Source organism: Equus caballus, chromosome 6, assembly GCF_041296265.1.
Source record: "Equus caballus isolate H_3958 breed thoroughbred chromosome 6, TB-T2T, whole genome shotgun sequence".
NCBI classification, from domain to species: Eukaryota; Metazoa; Chordata; class Mammalia; order Perissodactyla; family Equidae; genus Equus; species Equus caballus.
In genome coordinates, this window is record NC_091689.1 from 98,271,230 (window position 1) to 98,287,242 (window position 16,013).

Genomic DNA, 16,013 nt, shown 5'->3' on the forward strand with positions numbered 1-16,013 from the left:
GAGGAACTTCTGTCCTTCCTGGAAGAGAGGGGAGGGGGCACCTTTACAAATTAATGTCCTGCTTTTAGGCAAATGGCGGGAGGGCAGAGAGCTTTTCTTGGATGTGCTTCTTCTCAATGGCCTTCAGCTCAAAATAATCCTCACGCCAAAGGGGCAGATTCTGCTCCCCTTTGTCCCATGGACGGGGTCTGTGGGGCATCTTAGAACTGTGCCAAACAGAAACATTCATTATTTTCATAGAAACACGAACATTTTTATGTAACATTTCCATCTCAAGGCAGAATTTTGAAACGATTACAAATTCGACGTCGCTGACTCAAGTGAATGATGTTTTGTCGTTTGAAATATAAAAATAAAGCTTTGCCTCAAGGGCTCTTATGGGGGTGGAACTCCAAGAAGTTTCTAAATAAAACAAATATCTGGATCCAGCATTTCCAGTTATTATTTCTCTCCTTTTTACTCACATTCTTTTTTAGTAAATGTTCTTCAAACTGTGTTTCAGGAAATATGCGTAATGGCTCCAACTACCTTCACCTGTGGCTGTTTTCCTGGCTCAGTTGTACAGTACTGTGGTGAAGAATTCAACATCAGCAATAGTGACGGAGAAGGAACACAAAGACGATACTCACTGAGGCATTTTACTAGAAAATTAGCTGTAATACACATCGCTGATGGAAATTACAGGCAAATCAATTAAAATAGTGTTAAAAATACAAGTTAAGGTCCCCCACCCACATACGCCTCCACTTTTAGCCACTTTAACCATTTATAAGTGAACAGTCCCACGGCACTAAGTGCATTCGCATTGTTGTGCAACTTCGCCTTTGATGAAGAATCTAGCTCATCTTTGTACCAATAGATTCTGGAGTAGAACAGTCCAAGAAAGGAGAGAAGGAAGGAGGGAGGGAGGAAGGAGAGAAGGAAGGAGGGAGGGAGGCGGCAGGATCACCCGCGACAGCGTTTACCTTCCTTGCACACTGAGCTGAGGCGCCTGACGGCTGTGAGTGCTCACGGCTGGGGAGAGAATCACGTTGGCGTTCGGGTCTGGGGTTTCAAGGACTGTGCAGTATGACGATGACTGTTGTGGTCTGACTGTTTGGGACCTGCTTCTCTACCTTTCCACATTCAAGGCTGGAAGTCTCTTGCACTGTTGCTCAGATAATAAGGCTGCAACCCGGGCAGTCCCCTTCATCAGTGGCGGTTGTTTACTGACACCTATGAGTAGAATAATGGCAGTGACAAAGTCAAGGACCTTACGGGAAAGAAGGACGTGTACATTAATATATGTCACAAATTAATGGGAGCACAAATCTTGAAGATAATGTATTGTTACGGGAATTCAGAAAAAGGAGTAGCTCCTGCAAGTTGGAACGCTTTTTGCTTAATTGTTACAGTGACTCTGCATTCACTTAGTACAAATTTTAATTGAAATGATGTGAAATAAAATGTCAATAAAAATCTCACTTTCTGTGCAAAATTTGAAATGATACTGTGCACAAGAAAAGGGCAAGGATTATGTAATTTGAAAGCTAGTCTGCAAAACTGTTTTTGTTGATACCACGTGATGGCCGCATTATGGGTAGAAGAGAAGTACCCAGCGCTCTCTGTCAGTCTTCTGGGAAAACAGGTCTTGAGTCATGAGAGCTGTGATCAGTGAGGGCACCTAGGAAGGCGTCTCTCTGTTAAATGCCCTGTGCTCTGCAGACGCGGGTGTTCCTGAGGGCCTTGGACTCATGGTTCTGTACTAGCTTACCCTCTGGAAGAAGTGCTGCTCCTTTAGCATAACTGAACAAACCTTCAACAAACAGCTCGCAAAAGGTGAACCCCTTGGATGAAAGCTAAGTTCCCAGGGTCTCTCTCGTGACCAAGGATGAGAGATCGCAGCTCGTGGAATGGGTCTCGTCTTCACTTCCTGTGAACGAGACCGATGCTGGAATTGAAATTTCCACATTGATAGGATAGAAATATGTTGCTAAGACTTTGCAAAATTCATCAAGAAAGTGGTCAGTGGTTTGAAATGGTGGTTAATCCCACGCAGAAGCATGGAAAAATGCATGAAATTCAACCATTCTCTTGTCTGTTCGTTAATAAAACCTTCACATAGAGAAGCCGAGTCGATCATAGGTCTTTCTGATTGAATCCAAACAGTGCCCTTAACTGACTTTTTTGGTAAACTAGGATCATTTGGGTCCCACCCAAGTGCAGAGGTCTAGTTTGGGTTTGTTGAGAATGCCAGCCGTCAGTGGTTTTTAGGTTGATTCAAGCCACTTTGACCAGCAGACATGGAAGGGTCAGCGAGACAGAGGATGATGGAAACAACTTAAGAGTGGAGGAAATAATAGCAGAAGAGGTGGCTTCACTTTGGACATATTCAACCTGTAAATTACCTCGTAAATAACTTGCAGATTTGCACCAATAACTTGATTCAAGACCTCAGAACTTTTCATAATGGATTTGACCCTCACATACAGTATTTACAGTCAGAGTCCATGACGATCGCTCCCTTTGGGCTAGAGGGCAAGTTGGGCCCCGGGTTGCAGAGTTATGCCGTGCCGAGGCGGTTGACCACTCTTTCTTTCCTGTCTCCACTGCCTTGCAGACCGGACGATGTGCTCCTGCATCGCACGCATGATGAGATTGTCCTCCTGCATTGCTTCCTCTGGCCCCTGGTGACATTTGTGGTGGGCGTCCTCATCGTGGTCCTGACCATCTGTGCCAAGAGCCTGGCCGTCAAGGCGGAAGCCATGAAGAAGCGCAAGTCCTCTTAGAGGGGAGGGGGCTGTGGAAGGGAGCACAGGAGCTGCACTCATTGCACACGTCTGCCTCAGAGCTTCGTCCCGGCGCGGGAGCTGGAAGCGGCTATGCAGGGTCTCCGAGAGGCTCCTCCATCAGTGGCAGCAGGAACAGGCACAACTGGAAGACGTGGAGCCTCATCGATTGTACTCCATGTGCCGTGGCAATGGCCAAAGGGTCGAGCTCTTAGCTGTATGGAGTAATCAGAAAATCCTATAAGAAGTTAATTTTCTTTGGAAAGTAATAGTATATAATTGTACAGTGTAGCATATAAACCACTATGATTTATGCTACTTAAATATATTAAAATAGAGTGGTCTGTGTTCTTTTCTATTTCCTTTTTTTATGCTTAGGACACCAGAGTTTAAAAAAAGTGTCTTCTAGGTTTCGTTTGATTCTGCTAGATTAAACTTCTCCTTGGAGACAAGGATTCTGCACAAGTCTTGACCTCACTATATAATCCCCAGTTTCCATCACTACAGGGTACCTTTGACTCCTGCTTGAGGAAAGGCAGCTGTAAGGTCAGCTCAGTCTCCAGGCACTTCTGAGACCCTGCAGCAGGGGCCCCGAAGACCCTGAAGATGTCCTCCGGCACTCGGCTTTGCGTCTCCGCCATTTTTCTCCAGGCTGTTTCTTCAGAGAGGGAGGAGATTCTGCACAACGCCTGTCCTGGCCCTGAGAGCACGTGGTCCTTTATTCGTCTGTTCGTGTCACCTTGATGGACTGCGCAGCAGAATGTACGTGATGTGAAGGACGCTTTCCAGCTGAGTTGAATGCTGTTTTCATTTCTTTTTTCTTTCGGGTCAGAAAAAAATACTCAAAATCAGTTCAAGCATTTCATTTTTATTTTCTTTGTCCTTTCCTTGGTGTTATCAGTATTAAAACAAGAATATTGTTGCTCAGTTTGCTTGGACAAACCTGGAGATGCGGCCCAGCTCACATCACTGCTGCTGCTGAGCTCTCTGTGCCTTTCTCAGAGTTTGTTGTGGAGACCACACTTCCCGTCTGCCACAAGCTCCAATTCCAAGTGTCAACCACAGGTCTCAGTGAACATCAACCCTCCCCTGTGTGTTTACCAGGTAGAATGCAGCCTTTGTTTAGATGAGGTGTACATCTTTAGTGGAGGAACAACTGACAACGTAATTTCTTTTCTTTCTTCTAATGTTCTTCAGATGTGCTTCCATTAGAATAAAGGCAAACTGGAATTTAAGGACAAGCTCCCCTCAGTTATTTGCTCAGGGTTCTAAGAAACACATATGTTAGCGAATGATGATTTCCTGACTTTTAGTCCACATACCACTGTTTTCTTAATTTCAGAATGCAAGTAATTGACAGAGCCATGCTCGTCTGCAGAAGGGCGTTGAATGAGTATGATAATTTTTTTCTAATTCAAGCGTTACAGGTTTCACTGTGACAAATGCCTTGAACACACTATTTATGACATCCTCTGAGGCAGCAACGCTGCCTTGACTTCATTCTCAGTCTTCTGTGCAGCATCCCTGTTGTCTTAGCAACACCGGGAACTGTTCTAAGCACAGAGACACGACACGGGGAATCAGAAAAAACTGTCTTTGCGTCACATTGTGGGCGATGAAGCCTACTTTATCCCTTTTACCTTAATCCGATAACCTATGATTAAGTGATTACAGAGAGTAGATAAAAATAGTGCATGGCATACATTATGTTTTAGAGAAAAGGGAAGTTGATACATATTGACCTGAGTTCATTTATTTGTTTGATACTCACACAATGATATTAACTAAATGCCTCTATTTAGGTCCAAAAGCCTACGTGGCTGTGTTCTGCAGGTCGACGTCTGGAAGTGGGGAGGAGCACGCTGAATTCATGAGGTTGCATGTGGTTTTAGGGTCTTACTTGCTTACAGCTGGTTACAGTTGAGGCTGTTTATTTATGCTTGTCGTTAAGGATAAAATCCAAAGGAACAAGGAGAGGACATTTTTAAGATCATAAAAGGTAAAGAAGCTTAACTTCTTAATATTTTAATTCTCTTTTTTGTTTAAGTGAGGAAACCATCTATGCTGCTGTAACAGAGCCCCAAACTATGATGGCGCATGAGAGAGAGGTGGCAATCCAGGGGGAGGTGAGAAGTCCAGGGCGGGCAGGGCGGCTCTGTTTCACCAGGTGATCAACGGACCCAGCATTCGTCTACCTTGCTGGTCTGTCATTACCAAGGGTGTCGTCCGCTCCGTGCTCAAAGCTGGCCCAAGGAAGCCCACCCACCTTGCGGCCTGTGAAAGGAGAGGAAGTTGGGAGCAAGCTGTTTCTTTCTGGGGAAGTTTTACCCATCATTTCTGTGCACAATCCATTCCTGAGTACTTACTGCTTGGCTGTACGTAGCTTCACGGAAGGCTATGGCCGCTGTCTCCAGCCAGATGGCCGTATGTTCTAGCAAAACTCCAGGGGAAGGGTTCTGTTGTTAAAAGGAAGAAGGGAGAATGAGTGCTGGAGAAGAAGACAAGAACGATGGATAGCCGTCCATTGATGGTCGCGCTGGGAGGGAAATCCGGCAAAGGTCCTGGCAGGAAATGAGGTTCTTGGTTAAACCTTGAATATGCCGTCTGGGAAAAACTCCGTGTCAGTTGTCCTCTATAGCCTGTGGTTTGACTTCAGGAAATTCGCGCTCTTCAGACTCATAGCCACATCTGAAGCTTTTGGGGCACCACAGCTTTTCCAGGTGCCCGCCTGCTGCTGCAGATTCGCAGAGCTGGACGGCCTTCGAGATGGAGCGGACGCAGGCTTTCATCGCTCAGCGTGTATGTGGCTGTGCTAGAGGCTGGCTCTGTTTCCGTGTGAATGCTGCAGCTGTCAAGTCTCCCCACTCTTTCCCCTCGTGCTCCACCTCCGGGCAAGCTGATTACAAGCCAAGGGGCCCGCCACCTCGGCCCGGCTGAGAAGTTCCAACCTCACAAGCCCTGGCCTGTGCGCAGGAACCTCCCCCAGGCCCCACACCGCGAGAACGAGGAAGCCAGCCAGTCAAGTCACCTTGGGATCTGCTTGGAACCGCCTTGCTCTACCCTGAAAGTCCCATTAGATGAATAATAAACCTTTTCATACCCTCTTGATGTGTGTGGTTATCAGTCTCAACATCTGAACCAGATTTTGGATTGGGGGTTCAATGAGACCTCTGAGGGTGCCCACGATGTTAGTGATAAAATTTCATCAGAAACATGGAAGGTTCCTGGTTTATTTTCTTTCAGTTCTTGTGAAAGTAACCACAATGAGAGGGCTTCTCTTTTACAGTCTTACACCAGCAGCATCTTATCCACTAGTCTCTGTGCCTGGCCCAGACCCCAACCCTCAAGTTACCGGCAGTCACCTTCTGCAACAGGGAGTTCAAGTGGGAACGCGACACCCTTTAGCTGATCTTTTCTGCTGAGTGACTCCCATCGTCGGGCCAGTAGGACTTACTGGGGACTCCTGGGAAGGCCTCTGCAGGAACGTCTCCTGCTCTATGGAGGTGGAAGTGCTGGCCCGCAGACGGCAGAGCTGTCTCATCTGCTTGTAGACTAGTCTTGTCTCACTTCAGCTATCTTTCACAGGCCCTCACTAAAAACCAGCAAGGAGCAGTCAGTGCCATCATCACTGCTGTTTCTGACCGCTTTCCCCGAGGCTGCTGGCCTGCCGTCCACCTTGTTGGCAGTGTGAGTTTCTCCCAATGGTCAGTCCAAGCGTAACAAGGCTCGCTGGTTTTCCATCCTGCACCGTCGGTTCCTCACAGCTGCTGCCCGCAACAATGCCCAGGCCACATGTTCCAGCTTCTTGTTAGGGCAAGCCTGTAACTTCCACGGCCCTCCTAGGATGGTCTCACCTGTGATCCCAGCTGGTGACTCCTGGGTCCATGTTGTCTAGCTCTTACCTGCTCCAGGCCCCGGGGTGTGTCTCGCAATAGCTCGGATGTGTGCTTAGGCCTCTGTCTCAAGCTTAGCGATGGGCAGAGAGTGCAGTGACAGAATATAATGGGACGAAATACTATCAGCTGGCACGTATGGGAACCATTTACCTGGCTCAGACAATTTATCCCTCTGAAAAAGTATGGAAGTTTATCAAACCATATAGCCCCACTCTCCCCAGGGGTGAGATCTGTGGTCATGTCCCACCACGTGGACCTCTCTTCTCACCATGCTTGAGTGTCTGTTTCTTGTTATCCATCAGGTCTGAGCTTAGATATGACTCTTCCTAGAAGCCTTCCCTAACTTCCTATACAAGCAGATTTCTCCTGTCATCCTCTTCCTCTTTATCCTGCTTTCTCCCTTCGTAGTACCTATTGCTGCTGGTATTTATTTGTTTGTTTACTTGTCTATTCTTGATCTCTCCCATTAGATGATACGATCCATGAAGGTGGAATGATGTTGGGGGCATTTTTTTTCTCCCCTGGCACAATGCCCAATACATTAAGGTGCTAAATAAATGTTTATTGGGTGGATAAGTGCACGAATGCTCCCAGGTCCATGACGTCCTTTGTACATGTTTCCTATCTCCTTTCCTGTCTTGGGGAATTTTACTGCACCTTCAAGGCCCACCTTGTCCCCCTGTCCTACCCGAGAATCAATCACTTCCCTCCTCTGTGACCCTGGTTGTTTCAAGAACTGAGTGTGTACCGTCATTTTTATCCCGTGTGGTATGGCTGCTAATCCAGTGATTGCTCCTTATCTTCCACCTGTGAGACAAGAAACATAGCTTATTGATCTTTTTATACATGACAATAATAATAATAGTAACCCTCAACTAACTATTAAGTGCTTCCTGTGTGCATCTGAATTCTTTATCACACATTCGGGCAGAGTTAACTCTGAAAAATGTAAATTAGTGAATAAACAAATGCATATTGCAATTTTAGCCTTAAAATGAAAATGTATGATAAAGATAAGCTAAGGTTTTTGTATTTAAATATCATATGCTCCCCTTTAAACAAATGAAGAGCAGAAAAATCACTCTATTATCAAATTACCCCAGAACTCAACAGCTTAAAACAGGAAACATTTGTTATCTTAGACAGTTTCTGAAAGTCAGGAGTCAGGAATTCTAGAATTAGCTGTGATTCTAATTCATTCTTGGTGAAATTTTGCCGCACGAGTCAGGGTCACGGTGGAACAAACCAGAAGCAGGAGCCCTGCAGGATTACAGGGCACGTCTGACAAGGACACAGTTGCCGTGTGACAGCACCTGTGAACAATCGTCTGTGTGTTTCGAGGCATGAAGAGGCTGCCGAGGCCGAGGATGTCACGGGAGGCTTCAGGAATAGACTTTTCGGTAACTTTAGACAGTTTTCAAGAGTAGATACTGAAGCATATGTAACTCTTGGTCTTTCCTCACTTTTTGCGAATAATGTTAAGTCAGAAATATGGGATTTAACAAGCAAACAAAGACTGGATTTGGAAATAGTGCCACTGTCATTATTTAACACCTTGGGGAAATGTTTGAAAGAGCCCCAGAGGCCTAAGACTGAGAATAAACTAATGTCTTACAGATAAAACTGCTAGAAGCATCCTGGGGGAAGCTCATGATGAAGATGCCTGTCAGTGATGTTAGCAGAAGAGATCCTGGGAAACAATTGTGCCAGTTAACAAAGGGAAGGAAGAAATACAGCGAGTGAACGATGTGGTGCCGTGAGGGGGCCAAGTACCCACTTAGCCGTTTACTCTTAAATTCGCAAGTTGAAATTTCTTTAAGTGTTAAATGCTTTCTTGATAGTGGGCACCACAGTACCAACCTTAGACCCTGGCATTGTTATGTTGCCTCTCCTTCAGGGTCAACAAACTTCTCCAGTGGTGGGAGTTCTCCTAATCCTGGGGGACTCCCACGTCCCAGCCCATAACGTCCCCCTTGGACCTCAGCAAGGCACATTGCTTCATCCTTTGTGACACTGCTCCTGCTTGCTTCAGTAGGGGGCTCCTGTGTGAAAGGACCTGCAAGGGTAGATGCTCCTCTGAAGACCTCTTTCTTGAGACCCCAAACACTCCCCCATTCAACTCAGGGCAGGGAGAAGTTGGGAATTAACTTCCCAGGATCCTTGTGTCTAAATCAAACCCAAGTTGAAGATCTTCATGAAGTACCAGACTCCTGATGGACTCGAAAGACCTAAACTGGTAGAATTTTTAGGGCTGACTCCATCCAGGTTCATGTTGACACATTCAAACCCTATCCAAGCTTGTGTAGTAACTTCCAAAAACAGTGGCCAAAGGACTGAAACCAAGAGGGTAAGGCCTACTGAGCAGACTCATCCTCACTGGCCCGGTCCTTGTACTCCTGTCCTCCTAGTGGGGAAACTCGACGGGCGGGCATCAGATTTGTTCCGGGTCATAAATGAAGCAGCTGTCCCTCACTGCCGCGGGACGCTGTTCATCGTGGGTGCGTGTTCTGGACTCACTCACTGTGCTGTGCTTTCTGCAGTGGTTCTCCGTTTAGACTGAGATGGTTACACCCGTTGTGCCTTCCTAGGAGAGTCAGCTGTGTGCCTCGCCAGCTCAGCTTCTGTAATTTAATGAGGTGCCCTCCTTTTTTGTCCCCAATCCCTGGCTAGGACCTTTTGGACCTGAAGTTTCCCTGCAATTCTAATTTCACCCAATATTTGGACGCCCTCCAGCTGGGTGGTAAAGCTGAGCTGGGCGTTCTCGGTGCCATCGACCTTCTCAACAGCTCTAACTCAGACAGGACTTTAACTTAGAAGGAATGTTATAATTTCACCAAAACAAATTATATCACCTAGGACAAGATTTATCCCAAGAAGGCAAATCTCTCACTTTAGACAGACTAAAAGTCGTTCAAAGCTTTCCCAGGCCAGTCGTTCAGACCTAATTCAGAGGTCTAATTAAGAGGATGCCCCGGTTACTTCCCAACTGTTCTGAAATTGCCTTTTTGTCATGTAACCAAGTTATCAGTCACCCAGACTCTTCCTTGGGAACCTAAACATGGGCCAACATTTTGTGATTTACAATTCGCTTTTTAACCTCTTCTTACCCTGGGTCAGCTTAAGTATCTTAAACCTTTCTACCTATTTATGCATAAACAATCCGGACAGGCCTTGGTGTTTGGACTCAGTTGCATGTTATTTATCAGAGAGAAGCTTGCTACAGCTTTTCTCTTGACCCAGTGGCCAAAGTCCCCCACTCCTACTCGCAGAGGGGTGGTAACTGCAGCTAAATTAGTGAAGGCTGCCGCTGGCGGGGGTCTCCTCAGACGTGTGGATGCTCATGATGCACCATCCTTATTGCTTTCTGAAGAGACACTGTTTCTTAGCGGGTAGCCTTGCCTCTCATGAAGCTCTGTTGCTTTCTCCTTCACACATCTCCTTCCCTGGCAGTCAGGCTTTAAATCGTGCTACTCTGCTGCTTTTAGCAGAAGGGGGGTAACTCATGACTGTTTCGGAACAGTCCATGCCCTGAGGAAATCCCTCCTCCGGAAAACCCAGAGTTAACCTTGGGTCGACAGGTCACAGCAGAAGGCAAAAGCAGGAAATTACCAGGCTGGCTGTGTCAGCTGTGTCCTAGAGCAACCGTCCTCTCCTGGAGCCAGCCACCCGAGGCAGAGCCCCCAGCACTCGCCAGGACTGCCAGCCAACCAGACGCAGCAGGATTAATACAATGGCGAGAGGTGGGGAAGGTTTTGGAAATAACTAAGGATCTTAATCTCCGTGGGGAAAATGCAAAGAAAAATGGTCCAAAGATTAAAAAACTCTTACAGATTCTGTTTCTTGAGGAGGTGGAATGCCATTCACGAGGGGGCCATGAAGGTTGAAGGAGATGCCCTACCCGCCCTTATGACAGCCAGGCAGCTCCTTCTGAGAGTTTCCACGATGCCCTGGAGGGCCAGGTCTTTGGAAAAGTTCAAATCTATGCCAAGGCACTAGGGATTGGCTCCCAAACCAGACAAAACGTCACATATTAAGGACAACAAGATCTAATTGAGATTTGTCTCGTGACCCTCAGCTCACTGCTGTGCCAGTCCTCAGTTCCCGCCATGTGAGCCTGGCTCAGCCCAGTGAGCTCTGCCCCTGAAGAGAACGGCCCTAGGCCACTGGGCTCAGACCCCAAACTCTGTAAACACCCTTTCCTTCCTTTCTCTTTCTGAGCGACTGCCGAGAGGTAGACAAGGGCGTCTCCCCTGCTGCTGTAAATTCAACAAACTTACCTTCGTTGGCTCAACAGCCTTTTCTGGGATCTCCAACAAAATTCACCTCGTTGCAGCCAGACGCAGTACTTGGTTTCTGTAAAGCTTATTTGCTGTTATTAACTAGATCGTCTAAATCTCTTTCTCGGGAGTGTGTGCAGTCAGTTGGAGAAGAGTGTTTACTCTTCCGGCCTTTCAGTTGAGGTACCTGGTCAGATGATGGATGGAAAGGCAGTGCCTGCGTGCTCGAGGTCCTGGCACGAGGCAGCACGCAGAGTCCTGGCTCATCACAGCCCCTGCCGTATTCCTCCGCCTGCACCTCAGAGCAGCCTGCAACGCCAGGTCAGGGGTCACCCCCGGTCTCTCACCGAGCGGCACTGGCAGGGGCCGCCTGCTCCTCCTCCTTCCTTCCAGCATTTGACCCCGATCCCCTTCAGTCCCCCAGCAAGTGAGGGAGGAATCCAGTCCTTAGCCCCTGCAGGTGGCTTTTCCTTGGGGAGGACTGAGTGGAGGCCTCTGTTCGGCGACATTTGATTTTAACAGTGAAAAGTGAAGAATACTTTGCCCCTGATAATTGAGCAGATTTCTTGTTCTGTCACTTTCCCTAAATAAACGAACAAACCTAACAACTTCTCAATAGCATTTTGGATGAGGTTGGGGCTGATGAGGGCGTCTGGATTAAGTTATGCAGGTGGTGAACTGAGGTCTAGCGGACACCTCGGTGTATTTTGGTCGCAGGGCGCCAGCCATGAACACGAAGGGTCATTTAGGCAGGAGGTGCCGGGAGGTTTCCATGCTGTCCTTGTACATCAGGGACCAGAGACACCGAAACTGCCGTGTCTGCATCAGTTCCTAAAATCCTCCTTTCTTATCCTAAATGGCAACTCTGTGTTATTATGAAATTCAAATCTACTCTGAAATTCAAAGAGGAAACAGATGAAGTATAAATGTGTGAATAAAATCTTCTGAGCCAAGAAAAATAAAATGTTTAAAAGAGAAAAAAACCCCTCCAGAGATGTTGACTTTGCCCGTTCCGAGGCTGGATGAGAGGATGGGGCTGGGCCCTCCCCACGATGGGGGCTGAGCAGTGCTCCTGTGAGTTGGGAGTGTGGGGTGGAAGGTGTGCTGGCGGGAGGGGTGTGCTGGTAGGTGTGGACACCCAGCCGGGGGCGCGCAGGACGCCCTCCTTCGAGGTGTTTGCTGGTTTCTGTGGTGTAATTACCCACCATGGCTGACGCAGCTGTCAAATGACGTCACTGAACTTGGAGCTGGGAAGATGCGCAGCCTCACACCATTGCACAGTGTTGTGACCACACAGATTAGTGGACAAAAACAACCTCCAGAGCAGAGGAGTAGTAAAATGTGGTAAAATAATTAGGAAGCAATGAGTTTTGAGTATTTAATAACCTTGTTTTTAATATAATTTATGAAGTTGTAAGTTTATATAACACACCTTTTAACAAGGGCTGTGTTTGATGGCGGGTTCAGAACCGTGAACGCTCGGCTCTCGTGGGCCGGGAAAACCCCACTGCGAGAGCTGAGTGTCCCTCTGGCTCCACTTCCCTGACCCTGACGCCCTTGCAGTTCCCACTGGCCACGTGGGTTCTCAAACCTGAAGGCGCTGTCTGTCTCTCGCCACTTGTTCTGACAGAGAGCTTGTCTCTAATGAAAACCACGTGCCACCGTTGACTCCTAGCCTCAGGCAGCAATTTGTCTCTCTGGGAGGGACGAGGGTGGCCAGGTAGACGCACCCCGCACACTCTCCTGGGGGCATTCTGACCTCCGGGATCTGAGAGTTGAGTTGAGTGGGACGGCAAGAAGGAAGCCTGAGCCAGTACCAATCCAGCCACCTGTCGGGACTTTATTTTTATAATGAGGAAGATTGGCCCTGAGCTAACATCTGTGCCAATCTTCCTCTATTTTGTATGAGGGACACCACCACAGCGTGGCTGACAAGCAGTGTGTAGGTCCACACCCAGCATCCCAACCTGTGACCCTCAGGGCGAAGCAGAGCATGCAAGGTTAACCACTGCACCACCGGGCTGGCCCCTGTCAGGACTTTTTGGAAATGATCTATGTAGGGACAGCAATGGCACTTTTCTTAGGATAATGTGGACCCTGCTGCTCAAATAAATTAATGTTCCAATTCAAATGACTCATTTTGTAGGAACATTAAGTTCACAGCCAATTTGTCAATATAAGAAAACTATCACCTCATTTTTTTTAAACTCAAGAAGCATTGCTTAAGTTTTATGATTTGTAAATCTCCTTTTGGCAAAAGCTGGATTGAAATGCACAAGGCGGGTGTTGGAGCCTGACAGGCACCGTGTTCAGCTCGGGTGCTGCACTTTCCAGGATGGCTGGGGGACTTGAAACTCTCCCCTGGGGATTGGTTAAAGAAATAATGCTTTTTTTTTTTTTTTCTTGAGGAAGATCAGCCCTGAGCTAACTGCTGCCAATCCTCCTCTTTTTGCTGAGGAAGACTGGCTCTGAGCTAACATCCATGCCCATCTTCCTCTACTTTATATGTGGGATTCCTGCCACAGCATGGTTTGATAAGTGGTCCCATGTCTGCACCCGGGATCTGAACCGGCAAACCCCAAGCCGCTGAAGCGGAACATGCGAACTTAACCCCTGCACCACCAGCTAGCCCCAAGAAATAATGTGTTTTTTAGAGAAGACTAAGGAGGACACGATATCTACTCACAGACATTTGAAAGGCTGTCGTGTGGAAGAGGAACTAGTGCTTGTTTTACACATTATCGTGGCTGTAGAAATAGGGCGTGTGATAAACCTGGGTTCCAGTTTGGCTCCATCACTTCCCAGTTGTGTGATCTTCGACAAATTACACAAACTCTCCAGGCCTCAGATCCCTTGTCTGTATAATGGGGTAGATTAGTTTCCCATTGCTGTTGTGACAAATTATCATGGATTTAGCGGTTTAAAGCAACCTGAATTTATTATCTTATGGTTCTGAAGACCAGACTCCCAGTGGGTCTCACTGGGCTAAAACCCAGATGTCAGCAAGGCGGCCTTCCTTCTGGGGCTCCTGGAAAGAATCCCTTTCCTTTCCTTTCCCAGCTTCTAGAGGCCACCTGCATTCCTTAGCTCATGGCCCTTTTCTTCCAGCTTCAAAACCAGAAATGTTGGGGCCAGGCCTGTGGCCCAGTGGTTAAGTTTGGAGTGCTTCACTTCGGTTCTCAGGTTCGGTTCCCAGGAGCAGACCTCCACCATTTGTCTCTCAGTGGCCGTGCTGTGGCAGCAGCTCACATATAGTAAACGAGGAAGATTGGCAACAGATGTTAGCTCAGTGTGAATCTTCCTCAGCACAAATAAAAACAGAAACAAAAAACCAGACACGTTGGGCTGAGTCCTTTTCTGCTGTCTCACTGGTTCTTTCTCCCGCCTCCCTCTTCAGTTTATAAGTCTCGTGATTACATCGGGCCCTCCCACATAGTCCAGGACAATCTCTCCATCCCAGAGTAGGCTGATGAGCAGCCTAGGTCCATCTCAACCTTGATTTCCCTTTGCCATGTAATCTCCCACATTCATATTCAGGGGCTCCAGGATTAGGATGTGGACCTCTGTGGGGCCCACTATTTTGTCTGCCACATAAGGATAATAATATAGTGAGGATACAAACAGCACTCACCTCATAGCACTGCACTCAGGGAGAGTTCTGGGGCAGAGTGAGCACTTGATAAATCCTAGCACCTATCGTTATTAATCTTTAATAACAATCTGTGTTAGTTCGCTAAGCTGCCATAACAAAGTGCCACCCACTGCGTAGCTTACACAGCAGGAACTTACTGTTGTGCAGCCTGGAGGGTGGAAGTCTGAGATGACGGCGTCGGCAGGGTTGGTGCCTTCTGGGACCGTGAGGGAGCATCTGCCCTGTGCCTCTCTCCTGGCTCCTGGTGGTTTGCTGGCAATCTTTGGGGTTCCTTGTCTTGTAGATGCCTCACCCCGATCTCTGCCTTCCTCATGGCGTTCTCCCCGTGAGCAAGTCTGTGTCCAAATTTCTCCCTTTTTAAGGACACTGCCCTACGGCATTAGGGTCCACCCCACTCCAGCATGACCTCATCTTGACTAATTACATCTGCAACGACCCTGTTCCCAAATAAGGTCGCCTTCTGAGGTGCTGGAGGCCAGGATTCCAACATGTGGGTTTGGGGAGACACGGCTCAACCTATAAGACAATCCAAAGGATGGGTGCGTGACGAATGCACCAGTGGGTGGAAGGTGTGGGCAGAGCACTTTCACCTCAGTAAAGGAAGTTCTGTGCGTGGGCATGTCCAAATGTGCGTGGGTGCTGAGTCTCCCAGCATCCGCCAACCACTTGGTGAGGACAGGACGTTGCAGGGCGGATTTGACAGCCCAAACTCTTAGAAAAGATGAGCTTGAAACACCCTCTTAACCTGGTGGGGACGGGCTTTTAGTGTCATCAGCTCCGGAAAGCTGCATCCTCTTCAGAGACTGAGGAGAGCTCAGCTCATTAAACCAGCACGTCTAATGTGCACCCCAAGAGGATCTCGCTCTGCGGGCATCGATAGCATTCTTGGGAAAATTTACCCTGGGTTTTCATTACAGACCAGGATACAGTCAAGTCACATCCCAGCGAGTGCAAAGTTGTAGAGGTAAGCACTTCAAGCCCCTGTGAACGATAATTCAGGGCATCAGTTTCTGTGTGAAGATGCTGCCTTTGCATTGTGCGGACCTAGAATTCCACGGAGGTGAGAAATCACGTGCGTGTCCAGGCAAACCCAAGCTGGTGTCAAATACAAAATCAACCCAGATTCAGGTAAGGAGAGAATTATCTGAAGGAATTATTGCAAACGGGCATGGGGTGGGGAGGGGAGGGATGACAGTAATGGGGTCGGGGACCACTGCAGAGAGGGTGCTTGTCTGCGAGATCTGGGCACGTCTCCAAGGCCAGCGGGAAAGAGATTGTCCTTTACACAGAGGAGTGAACGCGGCAGAAAGAACGGGTGCGGGGACGCGGCTGAGCTGGCGACGGGGTGAGCCGATGGAAGGTGAGCGATGGCTTCGCCCCAGCCCAGCCTGTCCTCGGGGAGCCTCCTGGAGGGGTTGTC

The 16,013-nt window shown here is 48.0% G+C and overlaps 1 protein-coding gene and 1 long non-coding RNA gene across 4 annotated transcripts in view; one reads left to right on the plus strand and one right to left on the minus strand.

Moving 5' to 3' along the window:
• Window positions 1-15,706, plus strand: part of KCNMB4 (potassium calcium-activated channel subfamily M regulatory beta subunit 4) — a 67,706-nt gene extending 52,000 nt beyond the window's left edge. For 2 of the 3 annotated variants that reach the window (XM_023644005.2, XM_023644006.2), the window contains one exon: window positions 2,600-5,872. In XM_023644005.2, the coding sequence (XP_023499773.1) occupies window positions 2,600-2,632 (33 nt within the window). In that variant the 3' untranslated portion in view covers window positions 2,633-5,872. Of the gene's footprint in view, window positions 1-2,599; window positions 5,873-15,510 lie in introns of those variants that run through there. The other variant, XM_070271969.1, reaches the window with a different exon arrangement.
• LOC138924870 (uncharacterized) lies at window positions 623-11,834 on the minus strand. The gene is made up of 3 exons (XR_011440219.1): window positions 10,942-11,834; window positions 7,413-7,471; window positions 623-1,215 (listed from the first exon to the last, which is right to left on the minus strand). It is a non-coding gene; the product is annotated as an uncharacterized lncRNA (long non-coding RNA).
• Window positions 15,707-16,013: the final 307 nt, after the last annotated feature.